Below are 25792 nucleotides of genomic sequence, written 5' to 3'. Positions count from 1 at the left end.
CAATGTATAACTGCACTATTGATGACAAGCGGAATGGCCACGTAAGGCTAGGGACCGATAACCTTAGCAGTTTGGTCCCTTAGAAATTCACACACATTTTGAACAAGTTGCTGGAAACAGTACCTACCATAAAACATCTAGGGTAACTATCCAGAGTGACCTTAAGTGAAATGACTATATAAAACAAATAGTAGGAAAAGCACATGTCAGACTGAGTGAGATTCATGGGAAGAATCTTACAGAAATGTAACTCATCCAAGAAGGAAGCCGTTCATCAATCTGGGATCCTTACAAGGTAGAACTAACAGAAGAGATAGAGAAGATCCAATGAAGAGTGGTGTGTTTCATCATATCATTTAGTCTGCACAAGAGCATTACAGAGACGCTCAACAAACTGCAGTGGTAAACGCGAAGGCCTTGTGCATCATGGAGAGGTTTCAAGAGAGCACTTTCCAAGAACAGTCAGACAACATTTTACTTCTTCCCTCTTGCAAAATGATCATGATGAGAAAATTGGTAGAACTAATAAAGAGGCTTACTGACACTCACGCTTTCCATGTGCCATTCAGGAGTGGAAGAGGGAACTGCAGACCGTTATAATTACCACAGAAGTTCTCTGCAGTAACAACTCACAAGCATATGGTTCTAGATTCTTATCTACATAAAATTGTTTCTTTCAATATGCTATGACTTTGTGTCGAACTTCTATGTATGTCAGAACTTCACACAAAAATGATGCTACTCTATAGTCCATAATATTTAACTTCTCCATCCCTGTTGTTAGATTGTGTTCAGAGAGGGACAGAACATTTATTACATTAGAATTTTCTAGGCACACAAGAAGCCCATCTATCTTGTTATTCAGCTCTCGAATGGTCTGACGAAACAAATTAATTTCACTTTTCTGGAAACTAAGTCTTCTTCTGTTATAATGTATTTCATGACTGCCTGCCTATAACCTGACTAAAGTAAACAATGCGCCCCTCTGACTCACAGGAATTTTGTCATATGTGCTTGTGGCCCACCTTACATTTTTTGCAAGATGCTCAGCTAATCTCTCCTTCCTCCTCCTATTCAGGTGCAGGCCATCATGTATCCCCATCTCTCAACTGCAACCAAGAGACAGTGTTCCAGAGATAGATCAACAAACTATACAGTGGTCATAATGTTTTGGATCACTGGTACATACTAAGGTGTCCCTTATTTTTCAAATTTCGAAAAGTTCATTCCCAACCCCTTGTTTCAGTCAACAAAGAAGCAACATGTGCAAAATTTTAGCTTGATTTAACAACAGCAAGGTGACCCCCCCACCCTCCTAACAACTATAAAGTTAATGTATTTACCTAGAAGGTAATTTTCCCCCACATAAAATCTTTTCGCCTATTAATTTTCAATTGCTAGTAGACAATATTGTTAGCTGCAACAGGCAAAAGACATGACTTGTTGGTATTGCACATTTTTTTTAGATTTTGACAGAGATAAACTCACACTGCATTATTCTTTTTCAACACACCAGTGTAGAAGTTGACACAGAAATGACTAAGTGCAAATCCATATAATTTGCACATTTATCAATATGCAAAAGCCAACTTGGAATTTTCCATTGTGCAATCTCCTTGTGCAAAATATTTGTGCCAGTTTGAAAGTCTAGATTCAAATATTTTACTGTTCGCATCACTTCCGCATGATCTTTCATTGACTGAATCAGTACCAGTTTGTATTGTGATATACTGTGAAATTTTAAATATCTTTGATTTCCATGATGAATTCCAACTGTTATTATCAATTGTAGACTTAAACTTATTTGTAATTGTTTGGTTCAAATTAATGATATTAATATAATAGAGGGAAACATTCCATGTGGGAAAATATATCTGGAAACAAAGATGCTGTAACTTACCAAACGAATGCGTTGGTACGTTGACAGAGACAATAAAAAACACAATCTCACACAAATTTCAAGCTTTTGCAGCCCAATGTGGCTTCATCAGGAAAGAGGGAAGGAGAGGGAAAGAAGAAAGCATGTGGGTTTTAAGGGAGAGGGTAAGTATAAATTTGAAAACTGAATAAATCATGGAATAATGATAATGTAGATACAGAGGTATAAATTGACACACATTCTTGGAATGACGTGGGGTTTTATTAGAACCAAAAAGTTCACAAAATGTCCGACAGATGGTGCTTTATCTGATCAGAATAGCAATAATTAGCATAACAAAGTAAGACAAAGCAAAGACGATGTTCTTTACAGGAAATGCTCAATATGTCCACCATCATTCCTCAACAATAGCTGTAGTCGAGGAATAATGTTGTGAACGGCACTGTAAAGCATGTCCCGAATTATGGTGAGGCACTGGTGTCGGATGTTGTCTTTCATCATCCCTAGAGATGTCGGTCGATCACGATACACTTGCAACTTCAGGTAGCCCCAAAGCCAATAATTGCACGGACTGAGGTCTGGGGACCTGGGAGGCCAAGCATGACGAAAGTGTCAGCTGAGCGCACGAACATCACCAAACGACGCGCGCAAGAGATATTTCACGCATCTAGCAACTTTTTTGGTTCTAATAAAACCCCATGTCATTCGAAGCATGTGTGTCAATTTTTACCTCTCTATCTACATTATTCCGTGGTTTATTAAGGTTAAGGCACAAGCAAACATTTGTAAAGGATGTCTGCTTGTGTCTGTGTATGTGCGGATGGATATATGTGTGTGTGTGTGTGTGTGTGTGTGTGTGTGTGTGTGTGTGTGTGTGTGTGCGCGTGCGCAAGTGTATACCTGTCCTTTTTTGCCCTTAAGGTAAGTCTTTCCGCTCCGGGATTGGAATGACTCCTTACCCTCTCCCTTAAAACCCACATCATTTCGTCTTTCCCTCTCCTTCCCTCTTTCCTGAAGCAACCGTTGGTTGCGAAAGCTTGAATTTTGTGTGTATGTGTGTGTGTCTATCGACTTGCCAGCATTTTTGTTGACTATTTCTAGCTTATATATATACGCTTACCTTCCTTTGCTCTTTTTATTCTTGGTCTTGGTCTTCATTTTCTTAGTCTCTGATGATGTTGGGCTGCAAAACAAAAGATATTTTAACCTATTTCATTAAGTCAGAACTATCTAGTTAAATAAGTGATGCAACTGACAGCTTAATTTTCAAAAAATTTAAAAGAATTCCGCATATTGCAAACAGAAACACTTAAATAAAATGCCATATCTACCTTTATATATACTTACCATAGAGAAGACACATCTAGTTACACAACTAAAAGACACTCACATGTAGCTTTCAGCCACAGCCTTCATCGGTAAAGGTTGGTTGGGCTGTTTGCAGGAGGAGACCAGATAGTGAGGTCACTGGTCTCATCGGATTAGGGAAGGATGTCGGCCTTGCGCTTTCAAAGCCATCCCAACATTTGCCTGGAGGGATTTAGGGAAATCATGGAAAACCTAAATCAGGATGGCTAGACGCGGGATTGAACCATCGTCCTCTCGAATGCAAGTCCAGTGTGCTAACTCATCAGTAAGGACACACACACACAAACACGCAAAAAGCAAGCAAACCTAACGCACACATGACCACCAACTCCAGCATCTCGGGCCAGAATGCAGCATCACGTGGAATGAAAACAGCAATCTGGAGGGTGTGGGAAAGGGGAAGGCATAGTAGCCACAAAGGAGTGTCCCCTTCATCACACAGTACCACCCCATACTAGACTGGAACAACTGAACCACATCCTTCACTAGAGCTTTGATTACCTGTCACTGTGCCCTGAAATGAGGGACATCCTGCCCAAGATACTTCCCACCCCTCCTAAAGTGGTGTTCCATCACCCAAACATTCCTCCACAACATTCTGGTCCATTCCTACGCCACTCTCAATCCCAACCCCTTGCCACAGAGGCCATTCACTGCAGAAGATCCAGGTGCAAAACCTATGCAATCCACCCAACCAGCCCTTCCTACTAGTCCTGTCATAGGTTTAGCCTACCCCATCAGGGGCCGGTCCACATGTGCAAACAGCCATGTAATTTACCAGCTCTGCTGCAATCATTGCGCAGTTTTTTTATATTAGTATGACTACCAACCAGTTATTCACCAGAATGAACGGCCACCGCCGAACTGTGGCCAAGAACAAAGTAGACCACCCTACGGCACAACATGCGGCTCAACATAACAAACAGGGTTTACATGGCTGCTTCACTACCCAAGCCATATGGATCCTTACCTTCACCACCAGCTTTTCTGATCTGCGCAGTGGGTGTTATCCTTACAACACATTCTCCACTCCCAAAATTATCCTGGCCTCAACCTATGGTAACACACTGTCTCCAAACCTTCCACCCAACAGTTTCAACCCCCTATGTCCTATCATCTCCTCTCCATTCTAATCTCCCACGTTGTTTATTTGCAGCCCTCTGCCAACACATCCACTGGTATTTGCCTGCTCCTCTCATTTCTTGTTCCTTTTTTCCCCACTTCCCTGCCCCACAACCTCTTGATACTGCACCTGTTAGTTAGTCCTTGCACACTCCATCAGACAGAATTCATCTCTCTCTCCCCACCTGTACACTACTATCCCTTCCCCTTCCCTACTCCCTCCAGATTGCTGCTTGCATCCCACGTGATGTTGCATTTCAGCCCAATATGCTGGAGTTGGTGGTCTCGTGTGTGTGTGTGTGTGTGTGTGTGTGTGTGTGTGTGTGTGTGTGTGTGTCTACTGACAAAGGCTGTGGCTAAAAGCTACATGTGAGTGTCTTTTAATCGTGCCTGTCTGCAACTTGACATGTCTTCTTTACAGTAAGTAGCAATCTATCTTTTCCTACATTGTTGATATTCCTGCCTGGAGTTTCCACTGTTTCATGTAAATGCATTAACTCGGATAGAGTAGCATGGAGAGCTGCATCAAACCAGTCTTTGGACTGAAAACCACAACACAAGCAACATCCATTTGCAACCACATAATGCAGTCAGGCCTTAAGTCTCCCTCTACAATTTCACCCTTCCTCCTCTTCCCACCATTACCAAATGATGATTCCCTGATGCCTCAGGTTGTCTCTTATTAAGCAGTCCATTCTTTTGTTCAGGTTGTCACATAATTTTTGTTTCTACACATTTTGATCTAAAGTATGCCTCTAAACTTCAATATTGTTCTGTTGCACCACATTCCAAAGAATTCTCTTCTCTGAAATGAGATTTTCATTCTGCAGCAGACTGTGTGCTGATATGAAACTTTCTGGCAGATTAAAACTGTGTGCCAGAACGAGACTCGAACTCGGAACCTTTGCCTTTCGCAGGCAAGTGGTAGAGCTCTTGCCCGCAAAAGGCAAAAGTTCCAAGTTCGAGTCTTGTTCCAGCACACAGTTTATGGCCCAACTTCACTAGAAGAAAGGCTTGGTTGATCCTGAGGATCCCTATAAATCATCTATTTAGAAGTGGAGGAAATGTGAAATGTGTGTGTGTGTGTGGGGGGGGGGGGGGTTTACAAACACTGTATAGAAAGACCAAGGCTTGACAACAATATGCAGATTCAGATGGATGTAGGGTATAGTATTTACAGAGATGAAGATGCTTGCACATGATAAACTAGCATACAGAGCTGCATTGAACCCATCTTCAGACTAAAGGCTGCAGATATAACACACAACGGTTTGACATATATTTACGAACCAGATTTTAAACTGCAGAAAGCTCCCAGGGCTAACAGGGTCTCTGGCCATACTTTATTTTTGTGAAAAATGATATAACTACTGAAAAATAGGAAATTATGGAGATTGGACCAGAATAAATTGAACAAACTGTTGGCTGTTGAGAGTCTGAAAGGAAGCATGAGGCAAAGATTGACACACACACACACACACACGAAAAACCAGTACAGTAAAGACAAGGAATAAAAAGACAAGGCACAGAAGTGATGTTTAGATACTGAATTTCACTAAAGAAAGGAAAAAATGTAAGTAGCAACTAATGAAGCAAGCAAAAGGGAAGGCAGGTATCTAAAAAATGAATTTGACAGGGTGTATAAAACTGTAAATCAAGAATGGTTAAGAGGAGAAATGTAAAGTTGTAGCAGTATGCATCACTATAGGAAATATGGATGCTGTATACAGGAAAGTGAGAGAAACCTGGAATGAAGAGATGCAGACTTATGATGTCAAGAGTTTAGTTCATCTTTAGTAAGCAAACAAGGGAAGGCTGAAAACGGGATGGTGAGAGGGATCTACAATATGGCATGAACAATTTGTCAGAGGGTTCAAAGTCCTAAGTCAAAGAAAGCACCTGCAGTAAATTATATTACCTAGACATATTTAATTCTTTGAGAAAACCAACCAATAGAAACCTATTCCACTGGGTATGCATGATATATTAAACTGGTGAAATACTGTCAGACTTCGTAGCAGAACTGACAAATGATGCACAATTACCACTTTATAAACATTGTGATACATCTTGTGAATTTATCATAGGACCCAATAAGAAACAACTGACCATTTCATTATTTTATAGAGCTTAAGTAACACAATCAATTTATTTATGTGAATTTATATATAAAATATGCATTTAAACAAGAATTTTATATGAATAATATTAATTCTAACAATATTATGAGAAGGACAGCTGCTACTCACCATATTATGGAGATGCTGAGTCGCAGATAGCTACAATAAAAACACTGTTAGAAAGTGAGCTTTCGGCCAATGGGGCCTTTGTCCAAAATAAACACACACACACACACACACACACACACACACACACACACACACACACCACTCACACAATCGTGTTTGCACGCACGCATGTGTGTTCAAATGGTTCAAATGGCTCTAAGCACTATGGGACTTAACATCTATGGTCATCAGTCCCCTAGAACTTAAAACTACTTAAACCTAACTAACCTAAGGACATCACACAACACCCAGTCATCATGAGGCAGAGAAAATCCCTGACCACACTGGTAATCATGTGTGTGTGTTGTCTATTTTTGACAAATGCTTTGTTGGCCGAAAGTTCACTTTCCAGGAATTGTTTTATTGTACCTATCTGTGACTCAGTATCTCTGCTATATAGTGAATAGCAACCATACTTTTCATAATATTGTTACATTCCACACTTGATTTTCCACTGTTTAATATTAACACTATTATTTTTCAGAAAAAATTAATTATTTTCATATATTTTATTTACTTAAACATTTTTCTATCTAATGTAATTTCATCTGAAGCCACTGACAGTAAGATTGTTTCTTAAGAACTTTCAAAGTAATTTTGAAAAATGGCTTGCTAACAGTTGGTGGGAAGGCAGTTGTTTGTTGTGAAAATAGTTAAACATATTACATTGTTACTGTGTATATTAGGTGAAAATAATGTACATGAAATAGTGAAGTAAAAGTACTGTGAAATCAATTTAAACACCTGCAACTTCTTATTAACAGTTGTACAGATGATAAAATGAGTGCCCAACCTTTTGTTCCATATAAGAATGAGTCAAACTCCAAGACACTGTGCCAAAACCAACAAGAAAGGATAATGGATGTCATTATATAAGATAAACAACGTAATTACTTAGAATATTCATGTCCAATTCCTAAGTGAAGTTCTAACCATCACCTCTTTGATGTAGCATTTAAGAAGTTGAAAAGTACCAAGACAAGCCAGTTCACTGTGGAAAGAGTTACGCTTGCAAACAATGTTCTCAAATAAACTTTATTGTTCAAAGAGAGGTGAAGGTTAGAATGTCAACAGGCATGTAATAACACCCAATCCAAGGTAATCAGATGCTGACAGGTGTATCTGTTACCAAATCATTTTATTTAATATGGTGCAGTTGCAAAAATACTAATATGAATTATTTACAAAAGAGTGGAAAGATTAATAGAGGTCAAGCAACAGGAAGAGCAGCTAGGGTTCCAGAAAGATGTGGGAACATGTGATCCTACAATTTATTTTAGAAGACAGGCTGAAGAAAGGTAAATCCACATTTATAGCATATGTAGACTTCATGCTCTGTACATAATCAATTTGTCAAACTTAACTAGCTTGTCAAATTATTTGGCAGTGTGCAGCTTTGATGTGTTTATGAAACATAGATGGTGTTTTACGTGTCTGAGAGAAATTTTGGTAGACAGGGGATTTTTTTTCCATTGTATCCTAGTGGAAACCGTGATCAAAAGAGCACTGGATTTACCAAAATGGAAGAGGAGTTATGTCTTTCCCAGGCAAATGCAGGAAGACGTTAAAAAGAAAATTAATATTCTATTCATAACATACATATGGGAGGCCAATAAAATAAATAAAAAACATCAAAGCTCTCTGGTTCTTCCACAGATGATGTATATTGATTTGACAAAATTCATGATATAGTAATACACTCATACACAAATGGCGTAAGCATAGCATAAACAAGAAATAAAAAGAGCAGTGCATTGACAGAGCTGTCATTTATACTCAGGTGATCCACATGAAAAGATTTCAATGTGAATATGGCTGCACAATGGGAATTAACAGACTGTGAATGCATACCAGTAGTTGGAGATAGATGAATGGGATATTTCATTTCAGAAATCATTAGGGAATTTAATATTCCAAAATCCACAGTGTCAAGAGTGTGCTGAGAATACCATATTTCAGGCTTTACCTCTCACCATGGACAACACACTGCCCAATGGCCTTCACACTTAATGACCATGGCATGAGATGACCAACATGAGTGCCTTTGTTAATAGTGTGATGTCACCTGCAGCACCTCTCCTAAGCTTGTGACCATATCAATTGGATCCTAGACAACTTGAAAATTGAGTCCTTGTCAGATGAGTCATGATTTCAGATGGTAAGATCTGATGGTAGGTTCAAGCATGGCACAGACCCCACGAAGCCATGGATGTAAGTTGTCAACAAGCCACAGAGCAAGCTGGTGATGGCTCCATAACGGTGTGGGCTGAGTCCCCTGGTTCAGCTGAACTGAACGTTGACTGGAAATGGTTATGTTCAGCTACTTGGACCATTTGCATCCATTTATGGACTTAATGTTCCCAAACATCACGTCACCAGGTCACAATTGTTTGCGGTTGGTTTGAAGAACACTCTGGGCAATTCGAGCAAATGATTTGTCCACCCAGATTGCCCAATATGAATCCCACCAAACATTTATGGGACATAATCGAGAGGTCATTTCATGAACAAAATCATCCACTGGCAACACTTCTGCAATTATGGATGGCTACAGAGGCACCATGGTTCAATATTTCTGCAGGGGTCTTCCTGACCACGTGACGTCCTTATAATCCAGCCATATTTTCAGAAGGTCGACATCCTTATAATGCAACCATATTTTCAAAACATAGGACCTCACTGGATGTACTCAGTGTATGATCCAGTTGTAGCTATCCCCACCTGCTACAAGCAGGGATGCTCTAGGGGAACATAACATTTGGAACTACAGAGTAGCAGGATACTACTGAATGGAATTCTGTGAGACGTCACGATACCAAGTTTTCAGCTTCCAGCAACACTAACAGGTCTGAATCTCTGAATCTAACATATTCTCTGCTTTATTTACCTGATAATCCTTAAGAAATACTACCAGTCATCAGAAACCTAACCTACCTGAATAATACACGAGATACAATCACACTCTGTTCTTTCAATAAGCTTGTAGCTGTACAGAATGGCACATTAGAGTGGAACAGATATTTCAATATATTCCATAATACTGCAGAAGGTACCAGCACCACTTCATGGTAGTAGGAATTTAATCCTTGGGATCCATCTCTGTCCCACTTATCACTACTATATCCTATGTCCAACAATGGCTGATAGCTCTCTCCCCACCCATGCTTCCTGTCCATTACCTGTCAACCCAGCTGGTCAACGACAAGGTTTTAACAACTCACTATGCACAGGGAAGAAGGACAGCAGATGTACAAAGTGTAATTAGGGATGTGAGAAAACAAGCATCACAGGAGATAGGGGAAAATGTAGACATAGCAGTACCATGTTGATGTAGCAGTTCACAGGTTTAGCAGTAGCCTAAGATCCATAGGATTAAATTCTCCTGAGGGGGAGGGGGCAGGGTGTAACTGTTATGGAATCAACAGCAGACCAGACTTCACAGCCCACTGACTTCACAACCCACTGATGGGTGTGCAGGTGTGTTACCTGTGAAACACATGCCGTCATGTGCCAGAATGTGGCTGGTGCAGCAGTACATCAGTCTGCCATAGTGGGGGACTGGGTTTCCACATGTCATGGCACAACACTGCCCTTCTGCAGCCACCTACATGACTGGAGGCAGGCTCACATCATCGTAACATAGCTGTTCAAAATTTCCTTGTCACGTAGATACAAGATTTTTTATATGAACAATTTGGAATTCATCCGTATTCTCATTGGGTGATTGACAAATGACAAAACAACTCACCGACGAGACTCAAAAAAGGCCTTTATCAAGACCATCACTAGTGACAACTTCCTGCAATATTGAAGGCTTATCTGTAAATAAAGAAATTTTATTATCTGACATGTGCAAACGAAACAACTGTGATGTTTTAGTGTTACAAGAAACACACAGGGCACCAACTAGCCATAGACCAAAAATACAGGGTCTCTTGAGAGACCACACGAAAGGTACGGAAGTGCTATATTTGTGAAACCGAACTTAGACATATGCTCCTGTGCTCTGACCTGTGAAGAAAATATAGAAATTTTAACTATTGAGCTACATTCATGTACTGTAACATCCGTGTACAAACCACTCAGTGCGAGGTTCAAATTTACGGAGCCTGGAAATTTCCGTTCAAAAAACATTAAAGTTGTAGTAGGAGATTTTAACTGTCACGGTCTCGCATGGGGTTATAAAGAGACAAATGACGATGGCGAAATGCTGGAGATCTGGGCAGACCAGGCTAAACTGAAATTGATACATGACCCAAAGTTACCTGCATCATTTAACAGCGGAAGATGGAAACGAGGATATAATCCAGATAACATCTTTGTCTCCGAAAAGGTATCCCTGCAAACTGTAAAGCAAATCGAGGACCCAATTCCAAGATCACAACACAGAGCAATAACTTGCTGCATTACTGCAGTAATCAAATCAGATGTAATGCCCTTCAAGAGATGCTTCAATTTCAAAAAAGCTCATTGGGAACTTTTCACAGAGGACCTTGATAAGGAAATCTTGGAAATTAAACCAGAGATACAATCATATGAAACTTTTATAGACCTTGTCAAGAAAATCTCTCGACGGTGCATACCTAGAGGGTGCCGCACCCAGTATATTGCTGGACTCAATGGTAGCAGCAAGGAAGCTCTGAAAAAGTATGAAGAACTATACAATAAGGACCCCTTCTCAGAGGAAATGATCCAGGCAGATGAGGTACTGCTGTCTGGTATCTCCGAAGCGAGAAAGGAAAAGTGGTGTAACCTCCTCCAAGAGACGGACATGAAGCACAGCAGTAGGAAGGCATGGAAACTGGTCAAAAGTCTCAACAACGACCCAACAGAACCACAACCAAATTACAGTGAAGTTACACCTGATCAGATAGCTCACCAACTACTCATGAACGGAAAAACTAAAAGGAAGATCAGGAATGGCAAAATTAAAAGAAAACTGAACGAGGAGATTAGCTTCCTAGCTTGCCCGTTCTTCATTCAGGAGCTACAAGATGCCATCAATGATTTGAAAAACAATAAGGCTGCTGGCCTTGATGATCTGAGATCTGAGCAAATTAAACATTTTGGACCGGGAGTACAAGAATGGATCCTAGAGCTAATGAATAACTGTATTAGAACAATGCAAATTTCTAAAGTGTGGAGAAAAGCTCGGGTTTTTGCGTTACTAAAACCAGGGAAAGACCCAGCTGAAGCTAAAAATTTTCAGCCTGTCTCACTGCTTTGTCATTTATTTAAAGTGCTGGAGCGAATGATCCTCAAACGCATAGCTGATTATGTGGACAAAGCCCTCATTAATGAACAAGCTGGATTTCGACCAGGAAAATCATGCTGTGGCCAAATCCTTAATCTCACACACTACATCGAAGACAGCTATCAGAGAGGAGAAGTAACTGGGGTCGCATTCCTGGATCTCAGTGCTGCATATGACACAGTTAACCGTAAGTTGCTTACCCAGAAAGAATATAATGTCACTAAGGACTACACCCTTTCTATGTTTGTGAAATGCATGATACAGAACAGATGCTACTATGTAACCTTACAATCTAAAAACAGCCGATGGAAGACACAGAAAAATGGACTTACACAGGGTAGTGTCTTGGCTCCAATATTATTTAAGATCTATACCAATGATCTTCCCATCAGCCACCAGACACGAATGTTCATATATGCTGATGATGCAGCAGTGGCCACACAGGATAAAACCTTTGAACAAGTGGAGGAGAATCTCACAGGAGCCTTAACAGAACTTGCTACCTATTCCGACGGCAATAATCTCAAACCAAACCCTAGTAAATCTCAAGTATCCGCCTTCCATCTTAGGACCAAACAAGCCAAACGGAAACTCCGAGTCATATGGCATGGGGAAGAGCTGAAACATACAAACAGCCCAAAATACCTGGAAGTAACATTGGACAGAGCAATTACTTTTAAGCAGCACTGTCACAACACTAAAGAAAAGGTCTGTGCCAGGAACAAAATACTGCGGAAGCTAACAGGTTCATCGTGGGGTGCTCAACCGCATGTTTTGCGCACCACAGGTCTGGTGGTGAATATCTCAGCAGCGGAATTTGCGGCGCCAGTTTGGAGGAACTCTGCTCACACTAAGCAAGTTGACGTCGCCGTAAACGAAACTGTACGTATTGCCACAGGATGCCTCAAACCAACTCCCACAGACATCATTTATCCCATCATAGGCATAGCACCAACCACTATACGCAGACAAGTAGCCGCCGAGATCGAAAGATCAAAACAAATGAATGATCCTCGACACCCAACGCATATGCACCGAAAACAACGTGTCCGGCTGAAATCCGCAGGAGTTTCATTGAAACTACTGAAGAGCTCGCCACCAAGCCCGTCGCAAGGCGGCTATCTCTTTGGGAAGAAATGGTGCCACACTCCACAATGGAACTACTTGAGGAGGGATCTGCAGGATTTCAACTACCTTTTACAACTTGGAGGTCATTAAACCGGCTGCGTACTGGAGTAACTGGGTGCAAATCAAACCTATTTAAATGGGGTTACAGTGATAGCGAAAGGTGTGAATGCGAAGCAATACAGGACTTGGACCACCTACTGATTTTCCCAGATATGTCTATAACATGCACTAAAGATGATGTTTTGAAAGTCAATGACAAAGCAAACTACATTGCTAATTACTGGGAAGGGAAGATATAATTGGTGCATCCGGATACGGAAGAAGAAATATGCGTGGTGAGCTATTCTTTCTCTCTCTTATTTTGAATGGGTTGACATAGTTTTGTGGCTGATATTCTAAACATTTCTATCAGTCTCTTTCCATTGTGATTGGTTCATTTGTGTGCAGAGAAGTCACCAATCATTTACTTGAATCTTGTCTCTTCCCCTAACTGCATAATCATCCATTGCAATTGACAAGTGTCTTTATGGAGTTTTAGTATTAGGTTGGTGCATAAGTTGGTAGTGTTTTTGTTTTGCATGTTGGTATTCTGGTTGCTATGGGTTTATTTATTGATTGTAATTTTTTATTTGTAGTTCACTGTTGCTATTTAAATTTACATATTATCATTTTGTTATTTGGGGGTAGTGAGTGCAGCTGTGGACGCTAGAAAATGGAGTGCCAATGGAGCAATTGCTGTCTGAATTCAATAGAGGGGTGACAGCAGCAGACTCAGCTAGAAACATTTGCACTGTATATGAGGATAAAGCTACTGAGCAGAGCATGGCAAGAAAATGGTTTTCAGCTTTGATCATTTTGATATTAGTGGTTCTCCACATTCAGAAAGACTTTTGGGGTTTGACAAAGATCATTTAAACACATTAATCCACAATGATCAACATCACTGTACTCAAGAACTGCATATGTAATGAACTGTGGTCACCAGTAACTTGTGCTGAGGTAGCATAGTGCTGCTTGGATGACCAGACACATCACCAGGATGCTGACATCAACCTCTTGTAAGAAAGTGAAGTTGAAGAAAGAATGCTTATACTGAATGAGTTCTCCTGACTCTGTGCTCACCATCCAATGGGGAAGGTTCAAAAATTGGGTGTATGGGTACCATATTCTCTAAGCCAAGATCACAAAAATCAATGGGTGGTCTTATGTTCATTTATGCTTGCTCGTCATCAATTGGTTCATGAACAACATTGGCAATTCCTATCTTGTGTTGTTACTGGTGATAAGAAATATTGTCTTTCTGCAAAAATAAGGAAAATAAAGGGATGGTTGAGGCCAAATGTAGCAGCAAATCCCCATAAAAAGACCTGTGTGCAACCACAAAAGATAATGTAATGCATCTGGTGGAGCAGCAATGGTGTGATGTACTATGAATTGCTTCCCCAACAACTGAGACGTCTTGCACACAAAATTCAAAAACAACAACAAGGAAGATTGTGTAAAGTGATGCTACACCTACCTGTGTTCTGTTAGACTGACAAAAAACATTATACAGGAGTTGGGTTGGGAAGTCATTTTGCACCCTTCTTATTCACGTGATCTTGCACCCTCAGACTTTCAACTTTTCTGCTCTCTGTCAAACAACCTTAAACTAACTTCCTTTTCTGAATGAAAATATGGTCTTAACATGGCTTTATGAGTATTTTGCCTGAAAAACGTGTGTTTTCTACAGTCGCTGAATCAAAAAGTTACACCCATATCTGCATACTGTTGTAAACACTGAAGGAGTATATGTTACTTATGACTTAAGTCTCTGTTATGTGTATCTGTTGTTTTTATTAAACTTATCAAAAAACACTACGAACTTATGCACCAATCCAATATTTTCTGCCACCTCACATGACTTTTTTTTACTTTTTCTGAGTTTGTTTTACTTTCTTGGTTGACCAGTATCTGTGCAACAATCATAGTGTACATTTTATTTGCACCCTTCAAGGAAATTTGTCATGAATGTGTTGTTTGCAGGCTATACTTCAGTCAAAAGTCCAAGATTATCTTATGAAACTGAGAATGTAGGTAAGGTGTATTTTTAAGGATTCTTTCATTAGTTTGGCTTTCGAACTATTTGTAATTTCCAAAATTGCTAATTTTCTAACCTGACAATCTTGTTTCCTGCTTGACTAAAATTTTGGTTTTTTCTTCTTTAAGTGTTTCTCCTAATTTGCAAAGCTATCCTGGATGTATATATGAATTAATGGTGATTGTGCCACATAAAATTTAGATTTTGAGCTTTAGTTGGTCTGAGGACTCTGATTTCCTCTGATCTAGGACAAAACATCTCAGCCTAGTCTCCCCATAATCTGAGAAAGAAGCTGCATCACTGATTGCATTAGATTTGTTACCTCCTGGGGTAATTTTATGATTACTAACGTGTTCCATAGTTGTACCTGGAATTACAGAGTTGAGTTTGTAAACAAAACCCAATGGTTAAGACCGGAGGGGTTAGTTCCACAATTTTAAGTTTCAATTACACCTCAGGTAAACGTTGTCACCTGATTCACGACAGACAAGTGATTTTGTTAAATGCAATGCTTCTTTTGCCAGTATCTGCCTTACTGAAATACATTATCTCTGCCTTCACTGTTTTTTAGTTCCTCGTTGTGTGAGGTATTTTTACTTTACAGAGATGTTTGGTTTGCCTAGGAGGTGCGTGGCTCTTGGGATTGGGAATCATTTAATTTGTTATTTTTGTCTGATGTTTAACACAAGATCAGCATGGTGTACGTATTAGGAAAGAGTGTATTCATGTGTATTTATTTAGAGAAGAAGAGCAAGTTTTAGTATAATAAATAGTGTTTTGATATAATTGCTGCATATGAAAAATTATTTCTTTTCGCTGACAATAGAAATATTGTATGATGTACTTGACTTTCAGTATCTACTGCTCCCATGCACTGATAAGCCCTTAAAGCTGTCCCCCTTGCAAGAGGACCTGGGAGTGTTCTATTTGTTACTCTTTCCACTCCCCCTCTTTATCAAATGTACAATGAGGCCCTGGATTTGGCACCAATAAAGGAAAGTTGTTATTATTTTTAATGTCAATTATTTTTATTGAGTGTGTTTTGGAATATTTTTAGTATATGTTACTCCTAGTCTGTTGAAAGGGAGGGAGGAGGGGGGGGGGCTTATGGCCCTAATCTGGTCAGTCTAAATAAATAATAAAGTTCTAGGAGAAGAAATAAAAAATTTGAGGTGATCCAGTGAAACTGTAATTCTGTCAGTGACAGAACAGCAGTTGAATGGAATGAATAATGTGTTTAAAAAAGGTTAACATGGGAATCTTGCAGTTTTTCATTTCTGGGATGGGAATCTCCTCTCTGATAAAAACATTAAAAAAAGATCCATTGACCTTAATGGCAAACATACGAGGAAATAGAGTATTCTTGACTTAGAAGGACAGTGTTTCATAAACAGGGCAGGAACTTTTTGCCTCACTTTCTGGTTTCTGGACTTGTAGTAGAATTTGCCCTGCAAATATTGTGATTGAATCATACAAAGAAAGTTACTGAGTGTTACAAAGTTCCTGAGTGTGACAAAGTTGCTAAGTGTGTCAAACGTCATGTGAGCTGAGTGTGCAGGGTGTGTGTGGGCCAAGGCTCAGGCTGTGTCTGCTTTGCTTGTTCCTTCCCAGAATTACTCTGTAAAGCGTGACATTTCATTTAATATTGTGGTGAAGTGTTTTTTGATTAGCACAACTCTCCTCAGTTCAGCAGAAGTGTGGTGACAGTGCTCATTGCACCTTGTTGTTTGTTTGTGGTCTGAAGGACGTTAACAGGTCCAGTGGCTCTTCGCACAGAAGAGACAGTCTCGTGAACTATTGTGACAAGCCTTTAAAAATTAATGGGAAGTATAGAAGAGAGGGATAAGAATTCTCAATACATATGAGCAGTCACAAAAGCATCAAATACTGCAAATCTGTTTTGAAACAATATTACAATTGAATTGAAAGATTTAGCTGACAATAAAAGACCAAAAACTAAGAATTACATTGATTGACACACGGGATTCATTGTTCAGTACATCAAGAAGCACTTCGTGCTAAATTTGCAGGTAAGCAGCATGTGAAGAAACTGGTGGTATGAATATAAAATTTCTGAAATTGCATGCATTAGTCCACTGCATGCATTAGTCCACTGTCAGTTGCAACAGTTTTTGATGTAACTGAGTGAAGGGTATGGACACTTTATATATTGCTGCAAAGTACATTGGTTAAGTCAAGCAGTGTGCCTGGAATGATTTCTCAATTTGAAACTCACTACTGTTGAATTTATGAAGGAATAAGTAGTGCAGGAATGAAAATTAGAACATCTAGAATGGACTGCAGACCTTGCATTTTAAGCGGATTTGACTGCCCACAGTAGGACACTGCAAGGTGGAAACAGCTTCTTTTTTACTTGACAGGAATGCATTTCAAAAGAAAATCTTGCTTAGAAGGAACATGTTCTGAGAATCCAAGTCCAGTTCTTTAAGCACATTGTGATTAAAGAAACCGTGATGTTTGAAGAATTCATTGTGGCCCTGAAAGAATTACAAGGATAGTTTCCTTAATGTTTTGGGGACAATGTCAATCTTACAACTGTGTTTGAGACCGTTTTCTGTTTCAGACGAGAGCACCTCTCTAAATGTGCAGACGTGACTGACTGACCTGAAGGCAATCTGTATTTGTTGGTAAATCCTTTTACGTTGAAACTGTCCGGAATGTCTAGTTGCTTTTCTCAAGTGGAATTTCCATACCTACATAATGAGGTTGCAGAAGTGCTACATGTTGATCGACATACTTGCGTGGAAGACTTTTTCTCAATCATGTAACTAATTAAGTCACAGATACATGGTGACCTCAGTATAAAAATCTGTAAAATTTTTTGTGTCTGCCTGTATGCCAATGGTTTGTACCAGATAAAAAATTATATTATGGCTTCAAAATACCAAAAATAATTAAATAATACTGAAAACTTGATTTGTTTATGATCTCTATTGTTACAAAATGTGAAATATAAAAACAAGTCATACACAGTACGACTGCCATTTAAATGCGGCACATTCACAGTTTTCCCCTCTTCCCCATCCTCCTGCTCAAGACAGTGTGTTGAGGTGTGCGCCAAGGCTGAGCACTATGGCACTCATACTAGGGCATAGCTTGCAAGCCAAATTCTTGGTCACCCATGCTCTATACAACATACCTCTAGTATCTGACTGTGCTTTTCCCAGTCTTGAAGACTCCCCTAGAAGTCAGCAACAACAAGACTCTTCGTGCATGCTATTCAAGCTGCTTGGTCCACCTCTTTCTTCTGAAATGGTCCAGGATCGTTTTGTAAAACATAATTTGAAGATATTGCACGAGTCAGATATGGGTCGATGATCTTCCATCAGCATGTCATTTCTCACCAGAGCCTCCTTATAATTTGCACTATGCGACTGGACTCTCAAGAGAATTCTTTAGGCACTACGTTTTGTGCCTCCCACGAGATTCAAGAATGTTAAAAGTGATGGATATGTTCCGGAGATGGAAACATGCCCTTCAATATATCCTCTCTTCCCGTTACCCACCTGGCCCCAACCTCCACTAATTTTAAGTTGCCGCCCCTCGTACATCACTTGTCACCCAACAGCATCTTTGCCTCTGTACTTCCGCCTTGACTGACATCTCTGCCCAAACTGTTGGCCTTTACATATGTCTGCTTGTGTCTGCATATCTGCGGATGGATGTGTGTGTGTGTGTGTGTGTGTGTGTGTGTGTGTGTGTGTGTGTGTGTGTGTGCGCGTGTGCGTGCGCGCGCGCGAGTGTATACCTGCCCCTTTTCCCCCCTAAGGTAAGTCTTTCCGCTCCCGGGATTGGAATGACCCCTTACCCTCTCCCTTAATACCCACATCCTTTCGTCTTTCCCTCTCCTTCCCTCTTTCCTGGTGAAGCAACTGTGGGTTGCGAAAGCTTGATATTTGTGTGTGTGTTTGTTTTTTATTGTGTCTATCTACCAGTGCTTTCCTGTTTGGTAAGTCACAGCATCTTTTTTTTAGTATATATGTCTGCTTGTGTCTGTGTATGTGCGGATGGATATGTGTGTGTGTGTGTGTGTGTGTGTGTGTGTGTGTGTGCGAGTGTATACCTGTCCTTTTTTCTCCCTAAGGTAAGTCTTTCCGCTCCCAGGATTGGAATGACCCCTTATCCTCTCCCTTAAAACCCACATCCTTTCATCTTTCCCTCTTTCCTGATGAAGCAACTGTTGGTTGTGAAAGCTTGAATTTTGAGTGTATGTTTGTGTGTCTATAAAGAAACATTCCACATGGGAAAAAAGACTTCATGAAATCCTCCCCACTCCATCAAAAGAGTCTTTCCGCCATCCACCTAACCTTTGTAACCTTTTGATTCATCGCTATGAAATCCCCAAACCACCTTCCCTACCATCTGGCTCCTACCCTTGTAACCGCTCCCGGTATAAAACCTGCACCATGCACCCTCCCACCACCACCTACTCCAGTCCTGCAACCCGAAAGGTGAACACGATCAAAGGCAGAGCCACGTGTGAAAGCAACCATCTGATTTACCAACTAACCTGCCTACACTGTGAAGCCTTCTATGTAGGAATGAGCAGCAACAAACTGTCTATTCACATGAACGGACACAGGCAGTGTTTGTTGGTAATGAGGATCACCCTGTGGCTAAACATGCCTTTGTGCACGGCCAGCACATCTTGGCACAGTGTTACACCGTCTGGGTTATCTCGATACTTCCCACTGACACCAACCTATCAGAACTCTGGAGGTGGGAACTTGCCCTTCAATATATTCTCTCTTCCCGTTACCCTCCAGGCCTCAACCTCCGTTAATTTCAAGTTGCTGCCCCTCCTACATCACTTGTCACTCAACAACATCTTTGCCTTTGTACTTCTACCTCGACTAACATCTCTGCCCAAACTCTTTGCCTTTACATATGTCTGCTTGTGTCTGTGTATGTGCGGATGGATATGTGTGTGTGTGCGAGTGTATACCTGTCCCTTTTTCGCCCTAAGGTAAGTCTTTCCACTCCCGGGTTTGGAATGACTCCTTGCCCTCTCCCTTAAAACCCACACTTTCCCTCTTTCCTGATGAAGCAACTTTGGATTGCGAAAGCTTGGAATTTGTGTGTGTGTTTGTGTGTTTTTTATTGTGTCTATCTACCAGCGCTTTCTCATTTGGTAAGTCACAGCATCTTTTTATATATAAGAGCTTGAGAGGTAATGGTTGCATGACTGAAACATAATGGGTCACTACAGTGACCAAATCTGAGGAAAATGCAGAATTGAGGAACATGTTAAAAACCCCCAAAATATGAGAAAAACTACATAAAACTACATGTAATTGGCATATATGATTAAAAATCGCAGTCCTCTCCAATAATTTGTATAAAATCTGTCTCAGTGAAGGGAATTAAATGTACAATACAATGTTTATACAACAATTTGTGGTAATGGATTTCATCAAAAAACTGAAATTGGTGTCTGGGTACAAGGTAATTGCGCTGTTTTCCGGTGTGCTATAACTACAAATTATACATTAAAAAAATGCGTTTTTGGGAGATAATCCTTTGTGCTCACCCATAAAAAGCAAAAATTGATGAACATGTTGAATTAAACCAAAAACATCACAGCAGCTAAGTGGTTAAAGCATAAGCATAAATGCAAACATATGCTAGATGACATCCCTTGTCACGATTGCAGTTACTGTTTAATGCTTTTCTTATGAGCCACACTTCATATGCTCACCACCATCAATGTGTTATTTTAGGCTTGATGAGAGAAACAGAGTAGTGAAAAAATGAGTTTACCTATGTCAAAGCGGTAGGTGGATCAAAACAAAATGTCCAGACACTCTGTGACCAAAATGGTACTGAAACAGAGGATGACAGACTAAAGGCCGAAATACTAAATGTCTTCTTCCAAAGCTATTTCACAGAGGAAGACTGCACTGTGCTTCCTTCTCTAGATTGTCGCACAGTTGACAAAATGGTAGATATCGAGATAGATGACAGAGGGATAGAGAAACAATTAAAATCGCTCAAAAGAGGAAAGGACGCTGGTCCTGATGGGATACCAGTTTGATTTTACACAGAGTACGTGAAGGAACTTGGCCCCCTTCTTGCACCGGTGTACCGTAGGTCTCTAGAACATCGAAGCGTTCCAAAGGATTGGAAAAGGGCACAGGTCATCCCCATTTTCAAGAAGGGACGTCGAACAGATGTGCAGAACTATAGACCTATATCTCTAACGTCTATCAGTTGTAGAATTTTGGAACACGTATTATGTTCCAGTATAATGTCTTTTCTGGAGACTAGAAATCTACTCTGTAGGATTCAGCATGGGTTTCGAAAAAGACAGTCGTGTGAAACCCAGCTCGCGCTATTCGTCCACGAGACTCAGAGGGCCTTAGACACGGGTTCACAGGTAGATGCCGTGTTTCTTGACTTCCGCAAGGCGTTTGACACAGTTCCCCACAGTCGTTTAAGGAACAAAGTAAAAGCATACGGACTATCAGACCAATTGTGTGATTGGATTGAGGAGTTCCTAGATAACAGAACACAGCATGTTATTCTCAATGGAGAGAAGTCTTCTGAAGTAAGAGTGATTTCAGGTGTGCCACAGGGGAGTGTCATAGGACCGTTGCTATTCACAATATACATAAATGACCTGGTGGATGACATCGGAAGTTCACTGAGGCTTTTTGCAGATGATGCTGTGGTGTATCGAGAGGTTGCAACAATGGAAAATTGTACTGAAATGCAGGAGGATCTGCAGCGAATTGATGCTTGGTGCACGGAATGGCAATTGAATCTTAATGTAGACAAGTGCAATGTGATGCGAATACATAGAAAGATAGGTCCCTTATCATTTAGCTACAAAATAGCAGGTCAGCAACTGGAAGCAGTTAATTCCATAAATTATCTGGGAGTACGCATTAGGAGTGATTTAAAATGGAATGATCATATAAAGTTGATTGTCGGTAAAGCACATGCCAGACTGAGATTCATTGGAAGAATCCTAAGGAAATGCAATCCGACAACAAAGGAAGTAGGTTACAGTATGCTTGGTCGCCCACTGCCTGAATACTGCTCAGCAGTATGGGATCCGCACCAGATAGGGTTGATAGAAGAGATAGAGAAGATCCAACAGAGAGCAGCGCGCTTCGTTACAGGATCATTTAGTAATCGCGAAAGCGTTACAGAGATGGTAGATAAACTCCAGTGGAAGAATCTGCAGGAGAGACGCTCAGTAGCTCGGTACGGGCTTTTGTTAAAGCTCCGAGAACATACCTTCACTGAAGAGTCAAGCAGTATATTGCTCCCTCCTATGTATATCTCGCAAAGAGACCATGAGAAAAAAATCAGAGAGATTAGAGCCCACACAGAAGCATACCGACAATCCTTCTTTCCACGTACAATACGAGACTGGAATAGAAGGGAGAACCGATAGAGGTACTCAGGGTAGTGTATGTAGTTATTGCAACTGTACCATGTCAGATTTGAACACAAAAGTCTTTAAAATGTGCTACTGCAAAACCCTTGTTCTATTTCAGTGTGATATCTCTGACATAGCACATCATCTGCATGAAAAGTATATTTGCAGCACTTCACAAAATGCTTTTACCCTATCTGCACTCCCATCATTCAAGGGCCCCTCCCCTCTCCACATATCCAGTGAACTCATTTTATGTTTGTTAGGGTGATGTGGTGGCTACGGTGGCTGTTGGGTGACTTAACAAGTCACCAGCCAATAAGACTTCACTAGCCAAAAATGGCAACAGTTCCTCAATTATGACGGAGCATATTCTTTGAGACTCAGTGTTTGAATTTGAAAGGTTGACGATTTATATTGTTGTTGAACACAGCACATCAGAAATACATGCAAAAAAATAAGACTGAGTTATAACTGGAACAAGCAAAGGTGGTGGCTGGAGCCCTTTGACACATATTGACTCCATCCAGAACACTTCACATTGACTGTCTTGTTTTTCCATTACCGCTGCAAACTAGCAGTAGTTGTATCATAACTGCACGGTGAAGCTAAATGTTGCAAGTTGTGTTGGCAACCCTGATCATGGATTATGTAAGATTTCCTCTCACACATCTCCCCTTTTCACAACAGCCTAAAATATTCCCTTAATTCTACCACAACCTGTGGTGTGAACCATCTTTTAATAGAGCCACTTATAACTTGTTCAGTCCCATCAAATGTCAATTGAAAGAAAACAGGATGAAGTCAAGAGAGACATCAAGTAAGAACTTAAAATCATGGTCAATCTTCCTAGAAAGAAATATGAAATCAGGGAATTTTTAGCATTGATCTTATGGGTTGTTCACAGGGGTTACAAATTTAGAGTGTACAATCACAAAAAATGTAAAATTGGAGAATGTAAAATCGAAGTACCACTGCAGTTATATTGAAATATTTACTATTTCTTCTGAAGCGCTCTGTGTACAGATGTTAACTATGGTTGAATACTTAAAATTATGAAGAAATAATTTCCTGTTAGTATTCTAATAATTTCATGAAATCTAATTTATTCCAAAGATAATTAAAAAAGCATTACTTACGTAACTTTCTTCCGATCTTTAGTTTCTCTCTTCTTCTTATCTGGAAACAAGCACAGAAATAATAATAATAATTGTTTCCTTTCAGTAGTAGAATTTTTATTATATACAAAATACAAGAAACTTAAAAAAAAATAAAAACTGCAAAGTCAAAATCTAATTCCTTCAAATTCTCTTCCAAACAAAGCCAAAACTAATTCATTTCTATTTATTGCAATATTATTGTTAAATTTTCTACACTTAAAGTGTGTCTGTGTGTGTGTAGGGAGGGAGAAGTGGGAGGGCAAATGTTTATGCATGATATTTACAAATAAATGAAGCATCACACAATTATTATTATTATTATTATTATTATTATTATTAATAGGAGTAGTAGTAGTAGTAGTAGTAGTAGTATCATCATCATCATTATTGCAATTTACACAAAACAAGGGTATAAGTACAAAGCTTTAGAAGTAAGCAAATTTCATGTTGATCAGCAATTTGAAGTTGTGCACGTGAACTGCAGCTAGGTAATGTAGTGTTGATATTAGCAACAGTGTACTAGTCCCCATTAGGAGATTGGGAGCTATCGGTAAAAAAGGTTGACTCCCTATTATGCTGTCTGTCAGACAAAAGGAAGAAGTTATTAATCTGTGGTGATTTCAACGTAAACTTTCTTAGCAATTCTGATAGGAAAACTGAACTAGAAGTGTTATTAATGACAAGTAACTTAGAATCAGTGATCAACTTCCCTACATGTATAGCACAAGACACAAGCACTCTAATAAATAATGTATTTGTATAGCAAGAGGATGTAAAACTAACACATGCTTTCCCTGCGATAAATGGATTAGCAGACTATTATGTGCAGATTGACTTACAAAACATAGCAGGGTGTGGAGTTCAGAAACCGATACGTAAAAGTGTAAGGTTGGTCAACCTGGTATCTATAGGACACTTCAGAGAAAGTTTAATAAATGTTAATTGGGGAGATGTATATAATGAGCTAAATGCTAATGACAAATGCAACATATTCTCTGAGAAATTTATATTCCTTTTTGAACATTGTTGCCCCCAAAAAATTACTAAATGTAACACCAAACAGTTTTTAAAGAAACCTTGGACTACTACAGGTATTAAAGTGTCTTCACAAAGAAAAACAAAATTGTGTGGGGCAGTGAGAATAAGTAAAGATTTTATTGTAACATACTGAGAAAAGTTGTCAGAAAATCAAAAAAATGTGTATATTAGAGACGAAATTAAAAACTCGAGCAATAAAATCAAATCAAATCAACATGGAATGTTGTTAGAAGAGAGACAGGAAAAGTAACCACTGGGGTACATAGTATTACTATTAAAGTGAATGAGACCACCTTAACCAACAGTACACAAATAGCTAACAACCACAGAGAAGTCCTTGTCAGATTAATTTTCATCTAACCACCTCTTGTGAAATAAGAAAAATCATTAAATATTTGAAAAATAAATGTTCTGGTAGAGTAGATGACATCTGCATACCTGCCAATTTCCAAAAACAGAAATCCAGAAGATCCCAAATCTCAAAAATTTAACATGTGGATGCGTCGCGAGGTGTTCAAACATAGCGAGAAAAGACTACACGGAAGGAGATTACAAATAATATTAACACATATAATGTAGGCTACATTTTAAGATCACTATTTTCGAACTCTGAAGTTAGGTATTTACACAAGTTACTTACTGATGGATGTGTCTATTTGTTGCCACTTAACATCGGAAACAGTTCACACACTACACAAAAATGAGCTCTTCTGCACTTGATTTTGCAAGACACGATATGAAAGGCACGATCAAAACTACTAAACTGGATATTTATTTGCATTTGAAGAAATGAGATTCTCAAAAACAGGTATGACAAAGCCTGAAGAGAGAAACATAAACAGTTTTTCTTCACGCGTTTGAATAATGTTGTTGTTCTTCAGCACAGTAGTGTCAGACTTTGTCGCAGATGCAAATCTCTTGAGGCATCCGATTCTGATGACTTGATAGCCTTCCTCTTTCCATGGTCTTCAGAACCACCAAGCTCAGCTTTTGGGGCTGTAAACAATGTTAAGTTACTTGATGTGCACTGAGCACTAACACACACCTCATCTTTAAAGAACCCAACTGAT

At 39.7% G+C, this 25792-nt stretch overlaps 1 protein-coding gene across 1 annotated transcript in view; it reads right to left on the bottom strand.

Moving 5' to 3' along the window:
- Nucleotides 1-25792, bottom strand: part of LOC126278687 (cohesin subunit SA-2-like) — a 381965-nt gene that overhangs the window by 22291 nt on the left and 333882 nt on the right. Inside the window, exons 19-20 of the mRNA XM_049978948.1 lie at nt 23664-23703; nt 3000-3062 (exon numbers count right to left, since the gene is read on the bottom strand). Coding sequence (XP_049834905.1) covers nt 3000-3062; nt 23664-23703 — 103 coding nt within the window. The remainder of the gene's footprint in view (nt 1-2999; nt 3063-23663; nt 23704-25792) is intronic.

Source organism: Schistocerca gregaria, chromosome 6 (genome assembly GCF_023897955.1).
Source record: "Schistocerca gregaria isolate iqSchGreg1 chromosome 6, iqSchGreg1.2, whole genome shotgun sequence".
In the NCBI taxonomy this organism is placed as follows: Eukaryota; Metazoa; Arthropoda; class Insecta; order Orthoptera; family Acrididae; genus Schistocerca; species Schistocerca gregaria.
The sequence above is the reverse complement of the archived record's forward strand: the minus strand, read 5'-3'. Positions and strand labels throughout refer to the sequence as shown.